Raw genomic sequence first — 13,424 nt, 5'->3', positions numbered from 1 at the left:
TTATTCAATTGAAAGAGGAGAATTGAGACTTCAGAGAGTACATTTTAGTTTTAATGTCATTAATACATAAACCCCCTTGGAAAAATATTTGAATCATCCATTTACACTACAAAAATTATAGAAGGATAACCGTGAGGAAAAAAAATGTTTCAAATAAATACAACCAAGGTACAACTAATGGACTGGCTAAGTAAAAAAAAACATATAAACAGATGCTTAAAACTATTTGATCATTAGTGCCCATGTAGAACAAATGTGAACCTATTGTCACCCATGCTTACAGTTTAAACGTTGTTCAGCATCTGTTAATTATGTCAAGTTTAATTTATGTCCCAGAAACTGACCTCTGTGTTAACCCTTATTATTGTGACACGTGATCTTCCAGAGAAATGAGAATTTCTGTAAATGCAATCTTTCAGATAAAAACATCATGTCCTGTTAAGCTGACACAACACAGTGACTGTCTACACAGGAATGTGAAATCTTAAATAGAAACAACGATACTGAGTGTTTTGTCTTGACCAGATGTTTTCTTGGAGTTGATGCATAACGGAGGTGTTAGTCAGTGCTTCAAATGAAGGTGAAAGGCGAAAGAATTCGCAAACATTACTCAGCATTTTTCTAGCACACAGAAAAGGATGACACGTCACTTTAAAGTTTTTGCAACATGAATGTGTCACTTCCATTTCTTTATCCACCAAACCACAACACTGTTCTGTAATAACTGCTGGATTTAAAGTTCAGGATTATCACTGACACCATTTTTGCTTCCAAGGAACCAGGAGTAAAATTTTGAGCCAGATTTTGTAAGAAAGTGGCTCAAATGAAGTAATCTGACTTATTTGGGATTAGCAAAATCTGGAAATATCTGATAACTTAGAGATCTTGTTACTCATTAAACTGTAATACCATTTTCAGGATTTTATTAAAAGTGCAGTGTGAGGCATTAAAGAGACTTTTTAGAGATTAGGAAAAGATGATGTGATTTAACAAGGTGTTTCAAACGAGCCAACAGACAGAGTGCATTAGGCGAAGGGTGAAGATGTTGTCGATAGGGCTGATGTTGCAATAGATCACTGAGATAAATATTACAAATACAAAGCTATTAGTGGTTGCTTTGTTCCAAGGTTATGTATTTGTATTAATTTACATTTGGTGAATTAATTGAGATAATGTAGTGTTGACTTTGGATAGCTGTTTTAGGCTCTTTTCAGACTTTGGATATGTAACATTGCACATGACAGCATTCTGTCATTGAGATAATGTTCCTCGTGGCCTCTTTCAGAAAAAATCCACAACATTGAGGGCCACGGTACGCGCCTGGTGCTGTTTTTGAGTTTGGACAGTAGATCAAGTAGCATAATGCATGATAATGCACTAATTACCAAAAGAAAACTAAACGCAATATGTCACAAGTGATTTAACTTAGTTTACAGACTGTGTTGTGTGACAGCTCACCTGCCTGAAGTGAAGAAATGTACACAGTGTCACTTGCTATCAATTCCTAATCAATCCTGCCTCCATGTCGGGAAAAATCTACAATTATGGATGTCCTGATCAAGGTTTTTGCCCCAGGTCTGATCCGAGTTGTTTAATATTTAGTAACTGCCAGTGCAAGTCCCAGTCCAATTACATTTTCCATAACTTTAAGTGCATTAAAGTTATGGAAAACAGTCCAGTATGTATAGTTTATCACTGAATAGCTCTGCAGTGCGTTTCTACATTTAGGCTGCTATTTACTGTTAAGTAGGTGGCGATAGACCGTGTTGTAAAGCTCTGAGTATGGCCTTGTCGGAAATTTGGTGTCTAAAGGGATAGGGTGTTCTGTGGTTCCACAAGCTTCAAAAGATGGCAAAAACCTGCATTCTCTAAATGCATGTCAGAAAATGTGTTGGGCATTAGCTGTACCACCATGTGGAGCCTCCTGCTTTATAATTCTGTACTGACCCGAGGAAGCAGTCACTCGGACTGTGGTTGGGTCTGTGTTAGCAAGCAGAGAACATTGTTGGGGTTTAATTAGCCACAGGCCGCCATGACAAAGCAACGCTTAATGACCTCCAGATGAAGCTCATGTTCTTACGATGAGCTGGGATATAGTAGAGTGGTGGGGCAAATACCCACTGCGCCTTATTTGTCTTCTCAGGTAATCGTTTATTTATTGATAATGCCAGTTATAGAATAGAATAGAATAGAATAGAATAGAATAGAATAGAATAGAATGATTGATTGATTAAGAAAATTATTGAAAGTTAAATTCCTAGCATCCTACCGCAAATTGTGTTCTCCTTTTATGACACCTGTGTGACAGCCAACATAAAGAATTAGGCTTAGGTCCATGCCAATACTGGTCAGTTCAAATATGTCTTCATCAATAAGATCACATCAGGGAAGCTCGTATGGGTCCAACTGCTTGTGGTTTGATACCCGTCTGTTAAAGCGACAGCATGTAGTTCAGACCTGTACCATGTTGTAAGTTACATATTACTAGATCCAATTTAGTAAGACTGATGTCATGACTTTTAAAAGTTACCGGGGTGCTTGTTCAGACATGAAGCTGATGTTCAGATTAATAGAAAGGATTGAGTGTCTGAGAGGGGCTTCATTGTTGTGCTCATATTTTTTTTTTTTGTTGTCATTAATATTTCTTTAAAATTTAAATAGGTTCAACAGAATCTTGCTTGCAGCTCCTGTAAATGATTCCAGCATGCACAGATGTTACCTGTTCCTTGAGGCAGCCTGTTACATCTGTGCCGTGCAAGCTCACACAGAAAACCTTAATCTGCCCCTCTATCTCCATACAATCAATCATAATCATGAACAGTCATGAACATGCATGCTACTGTATGACAACCATTCTCCTGATCATTAATAATATAAGGCTGTATTTCGTTGTTGATTTATGTGTCCCAGACCAAACTATAACTCCTCATTTGCGTGACTGTTTCTGTAATCTGAAGTTGTTAGTAGTGTAGGCAGTGACTGTAGTTCATATGATGTTGACATGATTTATTTTTTTCATGCCCCTCTCCCTGCCCTCATCCTCTGTCCTGTACAAAACAACCACCCAGTGCTTGAGTACAGAGATAAACTATTCACTCACTCAAACCAAAAACCTGCCAGTAAGGAGAGAATCCACAATCAAGGTATAGTGAAACTGTTGCTTCCCCTGCCAGCATTTGTGCAGCACGTCTTCTTTGTCTAACATCTCCTCCAAGCCTCATCATTTTTGCTTTTCTAACCTACACAACTGCTCACTAACCAGGTCAAGTACTACAGTGCACCATGCTGCAAACCCTTTACAAAAGCCTTGTGGAACATAGTACTAATCATCGCTGACTTTGTGGGTGCTCCTCTGGGAGCTGTGGTTTTTCACAAACCAGAGTGGTTGCTCTGATGTGGTCTTTTCCATTGTTAATGTGTTGGCTCAGCAGGGCTAACTGTGGTCAGTCAAGAGCTGGGTCCAGACTGAGGAGGAAAGGAAGCTGTTTGTCATGGCACACAAGTCATGAATCACAGAAAATGAGACCCCTGCAATCTTGCAGTACATTGGAGACGGTTTGAATATGTGCAGCAAATGTGACCCAAAGGGAACAGAATTTGGTTAATGTGAGAAATAGTCATAAATTCTCTGATATTGTGCATGTGATGACTGTTTTGATTGGCTCTTTATTTCATACTAGATCTAAATAGCCGTCATCAGGTGATGCATCAGGTATAAACAGTTATGTTGTGGATCCTATCTGGAAAAAGTGTCAGAGCTTTTGAAACTTGTCCGATTTCAGGATGAACTGTAATTATCGCACCCAAGGATTTACAAATAGTGAAATTCAGTAAGGGCTGCACTATGGCTCGGTGGTTAGAACTGTTAACCAGCTAGAAGATCCCCGGTTCGCATCCTGGCGTGGTTCTGGGATCTGTCTGCATGGAGTTTACATGTTCTCTCTGTGCATGTGTGGGTTTTCCCCAGGTACTCTGGCTTCCTCCCAAAGTCCAAAAACATGCTGAGGTTCATTGATAATTCTAAATTGTCTGTACGTGTGAATGTGAGTGTGTTTGTTTGCCTCTCTGTATAACCCTGTGATAGACTTGTGATCTGTCCAGAATGTCCCCTGCATTCGCCCTAAATCAGCTGGGATAGACTCCAGCCCCCCCTGCGACCTTCATGAAGATTAAGCCGTATATTGATAATGGATGGGTGAAATTCAGCTAATTTGGCCAAAGGCTCTTATACAACTGCCCTGGTTACAGAAAATGACAGTTTGATCGCTGTACAAGTGCAGCTGAAAAGGCCTAAAGTGATTACTGTGAAAAATCATGTCCTTCCTGATGGTGATTCATTCTGTTTGGAAGGTCTTGCATGCTGATTAGAAAAATGGCTTCTAGACTTGTTGACTTGCTAAAAAATTCCAGCCACTTCTGCTTCTAATATCTCAGCATACCGATTGTCAGATGCGACTGCTTTGTCGGTGGACTGAAGGATTGAATGTGTTTACATAATTCCTGTTGTAGTGCTGTGCATGTAAACGCCGTCCCCATGACATGTGTTGTTCATCACTCAGTCTTCGTTTGTTTGACAGCATGTGTACATCAGTGACATTCGAACATACCAGCTCCTGCGTCTGTGTGACTTTTGTTTGTATCTGTATGTTTGCAGGCATGTGGGCCAGCCTGCGCTCCAGCAGCAGACTCAGTCAGCACCCATTGACAGCTGACGTGGGTGCCAGACTAGCAGGGAAGGACCTGGCGCCCCCTGCAGGGAGCAACAGCCTGCAGGCTCAACTCCTCAAACACCAAGCTGCCCTATACATCTTTGGCGAGAAGTCACACCTAAAGGTGAGAATTAAAAAAAAGAAAAAGCTGCTCTCTAGGGGCTGTTGCTACAAGTTGGTGTAGTATATTGTTGTAAATCTGCTCTCAGTAACCACTTTATGAGGTACACCTGCTGTACCAGATGCAATCTGTCATGAATTATATTTTAATGATGCGTATAATGTTCTTTTTTTCAGCAAAGAGGCGTTACAATTATAAATTATACTGTGTATAAAAGCTGATCATTCTAAACCTTTTAATGGAGAAATCTGTTGCAGTACATTGTGCAGGTTTATCCAACAAAATCAGAATTTGGGGTGGAACAGCATCACAGTATGTATAAATTAAATTCTAGAAGAAAATGGTCAATTTTTTCTAGTACCCAGCTCAAACTAAACAACAGCAATATATTGCAAAAAGTTCTTTTAGTGGTATGTTGTGGAAAGGAACAATTTGATTATTTTAGAATACATCCAAATGCAGGAAAACAATATAAAATATGTCAACAACAATAAACTAACTTAGTTTAAAGCTAACATTTAAGAAGTTTTCTGCCACTGTTTTCTCTGTCTTAGTGTGCTGACACATAAAATAGAATAGCATCAGTATAATAAGTAAAAATGGAGCATCTCTACTGGAATAATTCAAGTCAGTTTACCCATAACCATTAATAGAGTAATTGTTCTTTGAATATGAAGTAACTGTTCTTACTCCTAAAGGATGCAAGTGCAATGTGTAAAGCTCTAATCTGCAACTGAATCACCAGACTTCATCCTTTTCTTATACAGTTTCACAACATAAGTGACTGCATATAGACGAGAAAATAATTATTGTGGAGGAGGTGAGCAATGCCCCAATGACAACACTGCATGAGTGCAAAGCACATTGTGTCGTATTGATTATACATGATCTTGTAAATGAATGTCTCAGGTGTTTGCTCCTACATATGTACATTCCATAGAGGCTGAGTCAACACAAAACCTAAATATTACTCCAAACAAAACCCCAACATTTTATGTAGCATAGTATTTATCCAGTTGTTGCATTATGTTGTTGTTGAGTATGTTTGAGTATTTATTCATTCGGTGTCATTTAATTTAAATATCTCTCTCTCTGACTGCAGGGCCTCAGAGTGGACTCCTCTCTGAACTGTGAACTGGTTCCGGTGGACTTTGCGGACACGCGGCAGGTTAAAGCTGCCTTTAAAAAGCTGCTGAGGGCCTGCGCTCCTAGTGCCAATTCATCTGACTCAGAGGACTCCTTCCTTAAAGCCTTGGAAGACTCTGAGTGGATCCAACAGGTAGCAAAACACATAAACAGGCTTGTATTTATATTTACATTACACTAAAAAAAACAAAACTGTGTGAGAATGACCCAGCAGTTCACTCTTTCTGCTCATCCTGTGTGTCAGATTCACATGATAGATAAGTTGTGCGAATAAGTCCACTCTGAAGCCATTTTCCCAAGGGAAACAGATTCTCAACGACGGGGTAACAGCAGAGGCCTTATCGTGCTGGTTATCTGATTGACCCCCTGCAGACTTACATTGAGCATATCATACACTGTCGAGAAATATCTGTGGGAAAAGAGCAGCACTCAGCAAGTATTTCACCGGTAGACCAAACATGGTAATATATGCAACTGGAGGGGATTCATTGTGTGTGTGTCTATTTGTTCACATGCACATATGTTGACCTCCCACAGCTTCAGAAGATCCTGCAGCTGGCACTGTTTTTGGTGGAGCTTCTGGACAGCGGTTCATCTGTTCTGCTCAGCCTGGAGGACGGCTGGGACATCACTACACAAGTAAGAAAAATGCACAAATGCCTTCATGAAAAAAGAAAAAAAAAACACGATCAAGGCTGGCGTGTGAAAACACTTAAGTAAAATGTCTAGAGAGAGGTTGAACATGGTGCAGAATTTGTCTTTAGGTTTGTTTCCATCAACCTATTTTCCAGAGGATTTTAATTTTGTGTAAAAAGGTGTGTTAAAGCAAATAATTATGTTCCAGAAATAATTTTTATGTAATGTTTTACAAATGGCAGAGATTTTGAAAGTGTGTGTATTGAAAAAGAAAAATCGCTACTGTACAACCTGATAAAAACCGGTGCAGATGCATCATTCATGTCATGCAGCCACTCACCGTTACATTCCTCCACTGCGCTTTAGAGTCCATAAACAAAGAATAGAGAAGGGGGTTGTTAAGAGTAGGTAAACACAACTTCACTGGTACAGCTCCAGATGAGGTCCATGTTACATTTCACTCCCCTCGTTATAATCATAGCAGTTGATAAAAACACCACAGGGAATGCACGGATCAAAAGACGCGCATTAATTCATCAAAGCAAGCACACAGGTATTTAATGGGAAGCAGCGCTGCAATGCCATGACGTATCAGCTTTACTGGAACTCAATTAATTATGTAGTTGTGCCACACTCTGTTAAATATACTTGCACCACTTTAGCTGATGCAACACACACTTCACGTTGCATTTTGCCAGCTTTTCAAAAATGAGCTTCAAACTTGCTGCGACATTGTAATTCTCGATAGCACACTATCATTTCATTCACACATTAATTACATCACTCGGCCTGCATACCTCCATCTACGTATTATCAACCGTCTCCGCCCCTCCCTCACCCCCCACACCACCTCTATCCTTGTGCACAGCTTTGTCACCTCACGCCTGGATTATTGTAACTCCCTTCTGTTTGGCCTCCCTCATAAGTCCCTCCATAAATTTCAATTCGTTCACAGCTCTGCCACCCGTATCATAACCCAAACCCCCTCCCACCACCGCATCACCCCCATCCTCCAAGAACTCCACTGGCTCCCAATCAAGCAAAGAATTCAATTCAAAATCCTTCTGTTCACCTTCAAGTCCATCCATCATCTCACTCCTCCATACCTCTCTGACCTCATCTCTGTCAACACTCCATCCCGTTCCCTCAGATCCTCCTCCTCCATCCACCTCACTGTCCCCTCCACCCATCTCAGCACCATGGGGAGCCGAGCCTTCAGTCGCTCTGCTCCCCAGCTCTGGAACTCACTACCCCTGGATATCAGGAACTGTGACACCCTCCCAGTTTTCAAATCCAAAATCAAAGCTCACCTGTTCAGGACTGCATACTCCCTCACACCCTAACCTCACTGTGCCACACCTCTTTGTTGTTCTTTGTTTTATTCTTGTTATTGATATTTTTTTATTGCATAGTTTTTAATTATTGTTTATTGTCGATTTTTATGCCTCTTTAAATTGTGTTTGCATTCCTTGAGTGGCGCTTTAAATAAAATTTATTATTATTATTATTATTATTATTATTATTATTATTATTATTATTATTATTATTATTATTATTATTATTATTATTATTATTATTATTATTAATAATAATAATAATAATAATAATTAAACATAACTTACATGTAGATACAAGCTAAAGATTTATTATTGGAAGAATATAGTTGACTATTTGTGTTATTATTTGAAACTATTTTTTGCTTCTCACCATTTAATATATTCAACTGTTCAACTCCTCAGATCCCTCTACAACTTCACTTCACTAGAGCAGAGACACAATCTAACAAAACCAAGCCCAATAGGTGTCAACAAAAAAGTTCCAGATGCAGCTGCACGATCATTTAACTTAGGAACACTCATCTCTCCGACTGTGGGTCAACCAAACATTCTGCTGGTGTGTTTTGAATGGCATCAGTGCATCCTGAAATCCAGCTTGACACCTTTGAAAGAACAAAGCCTCACTGTTCAAACTGTGTAAACTATTTTAAGATAACAACACAACAGCAACCATGGTGCGTACACGGAAAAAACACAGGTTCTAGCCTTTTCTATGGTCTATATTGCCACATATTTACTCAGTCACTTCTGGTCTTCTTCCATAGAAAAGGGCGAGCATAAATGAATCAAAGAGGTGCCTCAGATAAAATTTTAGATGTCGCTGTACTAAAGATTTCTGTCCTGTTGCCCTCAGTATTCTAGTGTCATAACTGAGACTAAAAGCAGATCAGTATCTTGTAATTCAAATGTGATTTCTAGATGTTGACAACATTTTTAGGGGTTCTCCAGACACCCATGGCATCCATTAGGACTGCACTTCTTAACGGTCCATGTGTGGCTCATAAATCTGCCGTACCTGCTTTTCCTGCTCATCCTTCTAATCACTTCTGTCACAGTTGACCCAATTATGCAGATGCAAAGAAGAGTTCTAAAGTCTTCAAGCCTTATGTCACTAACTTGTGATGAATTCTTCCATGAAAGCTCACGGTTCAGATTTTTAATTATCTAAGCAAAAAGTCTGTTTCGATCGTGATCAATTGTCAGTATCCATTTCCTGCTAAACTCAGAATTTCATCGCCTGTTTGCTCTCTGAGCTCATATTTTCCATGCCGACCTGTTAAATTGCACATGTCTGTGTTGCAAGCGTGTGTCCTTCAAATGTGTTTACGGGTTTTGTAAGGCCCTGGGCTGCTGTTTAAAAGCACCATTTGTGGATCCCTTATGCGGGGCACGTGTTCGGCCCTGAGCATCTTTCTCCATGGGCCACCGACTCCATCACGCCAGGTCCTGATCAGCCTGCACAGGCAAATGGACTCCATATGCTCTGGCTCTCATGCCTCGGTCTACGGACCATAGACTTCCAGCAGACATGATGCAGAACTGTCTTTGCTTTCTTTCTGCCAGTGGTGCCGCCAGGGGGGGGACTAGGGGAGCACTGGCCGCCAAAGAATCTCACTGGTGACTCCTGTTATCATACCACTAGATCTGATAGGTTCAGGTTCATTCACTGTAACTCTGATGTCCATGTTGCAGTGAATGCAATTATGTGGACTGAGTGCAAGGAAAAGCAACATTAAATGATGTAGCAGCTACTTGTACAAGACAAAGTCAGAGCATCCGACTCTTCCCATATTCCAGAACAATTATTGATCCATAAAAACACCCAACAGACCTCCCCAAAACAAAAAAACTGAAACATTTACCATATATGTTGAGTTTTTCACTTTGCTTTTAAAATTTCACATCTATTACGAATTGAAATTACCTTAAAAATAAAACTTTAATGTGGTGATGACAGAGTCTGTACCAGTCAGGTTAATGAGACCAATAATAGTTGTAATCTTGGTTTTGAACAAACATTACCAGGAGCTGAAGGTTAGTTTTTGCTTCCAGCTGTTTGTCTTTCTTCTTAATTTATTAAATACCTGCAGCATCACAGCAGCAGGATCCAATTGAGCATCTCCAATAATAATATGAGATTTGCACACATTTACAAGCATGAAACAACTTCAGTAACTTAATCAACTACTTACAATAATAAATTATTCCAGACATGGAGGACAAAAGTAGGCAAAAAACCACTATGTACTTCAGATCACTTTAGACAGGTGAGTCGTCACACACAGAGTCAATGTTTATAGGATGCAGTTAAATCATTTGTTCCATAGTTAAGTCCTCTATCATGGGATGGGATATTATTTTACTGTAAAGTCAGATCTGTTAACTGAAGTTCAGATATTTTTTTGTCATTTCAAGTTTTTTTACTGCCGATATTTTTCAGTTTTACAGTTGTGCAGCAGACTATCGTCTAAGGAGGCCTTCCCATAATTACACATTTAAGCATGACAGACAGACAGACAGACACTCACTCTATTAATCCCAAGGGAAATTCAAGTCAATCATTAAAACAATTACAAAAAATGGCAACAGGTTGCCTGGTCACAATGACAACCCATTTTATTGTCCCATAAGTGGCTCTGGATGGTAAAATATCATTACAAATGGATAGAATTTTCATTGTTTAAGAGTTCCTAAATAAATGTGGATGTCTTACCTACAGGTAATTTTTTTCCCCCTGAAACACACTACGACATCTCTCCTCCTACTTTGAAAAGTTGGTCACCCAAAATTCTAACTGCACCAATATTAGTCTGTGCACAGCAGATAATTCATCAACTCCTGTATGTACATAGTTCACAGAAATTCAGCTATAGCGCTTTGCTTTTTTTTGTGCCACCCTAAAAATATCAGTTGACCCATCGTGCCAAGCTTATACAAAACTTCTGGGGATCCACATGCTGTTTTTTGTTTCTCCTTCATGTCCTGTGCCTCTCTCATGTCCACTCTTTTATCTCATGCCTTGTTTCCTTCTTAAAGCCACTCTTTAGTGTGCTGTGGGGGGGCTTATTTCATTGCTGGGGTGCAGGGGGCTTTCTCTGCCACTCGGGGCTGGATGTTCTTGTAAATCCCATTGGGAAGCCATGAAGTGTTTTTCCCGCTCATTCCACACGCGTCAGGACTCATTAGTTGTGTTGGAGGAGACGCGGGCAGGGAAGCAGGCCAACAATGTTGCATGTGTAGACAAGTGGTTCTCAACTGGTGTTTTGTGGAGTGAGCTCAAGTGTGCCTGAAGACTTTGCAGCAGCGTTATATAATGTTATTGATAGCAGATGATCAGTTGACTTTTCAGAAGGATAGAAATCAAAGTCAGACCATCCAAATTTTTAAAAAAAATGAAGTCTGCTGAATTATAATCATGCGTGACAAACTGAGAAAATTCTGCACAGTTGTCGTGAAACAGCTGTCACTTCCTTTTAGTATATAGATGATCAAACATCTTCTTTGCCAAAATATCGTATAAGTTTAGCATATTAAGAAGTGCCCTCTTCAGTAGCATTGACAGTAGGTTGGCGGTTGGTTTGGCACAAGTTGTAAGTAACAAGAAACACAACTGTGATGTCAAATATATGTTTGAGGTCATTTAGAAACACTACTGGGTTTCATTACACTTATTAGTTCCATCATATGATATCAATATTATAATGTTTAAATATCAGTGTTGGTCTTGGCCTCAAAAATCCACAATTTTTGTTTCTGTTTTAGTTACATCATCGCCATAAAATAAACTCTGTTCAAGTCATTTTCAGCGGTTTGTCAAATCTGGAAATGAGAGTACAACATCAAACAAACTGGTGTCACTCAGACAGACATACACACATCTCCATTATTCCATATTTAAAGAGTTGCGTTAGCTTCACTGTGTGGATGATCGCAGTTTTTTCCTTTTTTCCTAATTTTTTTCTCAATATTTTTGAGATGCAGATGTGGCTCAGAAGGTTGAGCAGGTTGTCCGTTTATCATATAGTTGGCTTGTGTGTTATGATAAATGTTCACCCCATGTACCATTTCCTCTGAACAGTATGGTCTTTTCCTAAAGGAACAGTACTGTATGTGTTTTTACACAAACCACATGTGCACCATGGGATTTTAGGCTGCAGCAGGACTAAGGACACCACAAACCAGGAGTATGGTACCAATCAGGAAGATCTTTTTCTGTGGAGGTGTTTGTTCTCACACATCATGTCTCAGTCAAGCGTCCTGCTTTTTGGTTTCTCACATCTTTTCTCTGTCCTGCTGCAGGTGGTGTCTCTGGTGCAGCTGCTGAGCGATCCGTTCTACCGGACCCTGGAGGGTTTTCAGGTGCTCCTGGAGAAAGAGTGGCTGTCTTTCGGCCACAAGTTCAGCCAGCGGAGCAACCTGAGTCCCAGTAGCCAGGGCAGCGGCTTCACCCCCATCTTCCTGCAGTTCCTGGACTGTGTGCACCAGGTGAGCTTCAGCCAACCCCACAGGTAGCACAGGTGAACTGAGCGCTCACCTCTGGCCCCGCTATGTGACTCTGCTCCACTTTTTACCCCGTGACTTCACGTCATTCACAACTTCCTCATGAGCTCATCGCATTCCTCAAAAGCAAACAGGCGAGTGAGTGAAGAAGGCGAGAAATTCAGCTGTCATTAACCGTGCATTGGTTTGGTTTTCCCAACGCTTGAGATGTAATCACGACAGCATATTGCACCAGTGAGTGTGCAGGCAGGCTGCTGCCCAGATGGTCGGTGAACCCAGTGATCAGCGCTGAGCTGTCTGTGCTCGCGTGTTTCAGCATCTCTTCACATTTCAGTGCGTGCTTAGAGCTGCATGTGGAAAATTGGAGTTTGGGGGATTGAGAGTCTCTAGGAAGGTTTGGGTGTTCTTCAGGATGTGGAGGAGTGAGGGGGGGTCGACTTAAGAATGAAGCTCACACAGCTGAGGTCCAGAGAACTGTGTCCGCTCGGAAATGCTAACTTTAGAGAATGTGGTGTGTTTTTTTGTGTCTCCTGGGGTCACACAGATCCACTCCCATACACTTACATCAACGCATAGTTTCTGCATTTGTCTTTTGAAACTGTAGGCTTGGCAGCTAAGACACTTTGGCGGGGGTCCTGGGGTCTGGAGAGCTATAAACAGGAGGGGGGAGAGGAGAATCGGACAAGAGCTAGAAATAGAAGCGCCTCATCTCCAAAACAGCTGTTGTTTTTGCCAGCAGACCCAGGTGGCCTCAAATATTCAACACTGTCGTTGGCCACCTCACACCACTGGATGGGAACAATGGAGCAGCAGTCCTGCTGGCTCAGGCTGGATTGTGTCTGGCGGTGATGATATCAGTGGCCTTTGCCCTCACACGGACAGGAGAGGTTCTTTCCTGTTTCTAATTGGTCAATTACACACTGGAGAGAAGTGAAGCCACAACATGAGGACACAACGCAGCTGTCACACAACACT

The 13,424-nt window shown here is 40.8% G+C and overlaps 1 protein-coding gene across 2 annotated transcripts in view; it reads left to right on the top strand.

Annotated features, from left to right (window-relative positions):
* sbf2 (SET binding factor 2) overlaps positions 1-13,424 on the top strand; it is a 99,361-nt gene that overhangs the window by 74,670 nt on the left and 11,267 nt on the right. Inside the window, exons 30-34 of one of the 2 annotated variants that reach the window (XM_023282852.3) lie at positions 3,069-3,143; positions 4,655-4,833; positions 5,933-6,109; positions 6,514-6,615; positions 12,249-12,434. In XM_023282852.3, coding sequence (XP_023138620.2) covers positions 3,069-3,143; positions 4,655-4,833; positions 5,933-6,109; positions 6,514-6,615; positions 12,249-12,434 — 719 coding nt within the window. The remainder of the gene's footprint in view (positions 1-3,068; positions 3,144-4,654; positions 4,834-5,932; positions 6,110-6,513; positions 6,616-12,248; positions 12,435-13,424) is intronic. The other variant, XM_035954047.2, reaches the window with a different exon arrangement.

Source organism: Amphiprion ocellaris, chromosome 1 (genome assembly GCF_022539595.1).
Source record: "Amphiprion ocellaris isolate individual 3 ecotype Okinawa chromosome 1, ASM2253959v1, whole genome shotgun sequence".
In the NCBI taxonomy this organism is placed as follows: Eukaryota; Metazoa; Chordata; class Actinopteri; family Pomacentridae; genus Amphiprion; species Amphiprion ocellaris.
The sequence above is the reverse complement of the archived record's forward strand: the minus strand, read 5'-3'. Positions and strand labels throughout refer to the sequence as shown.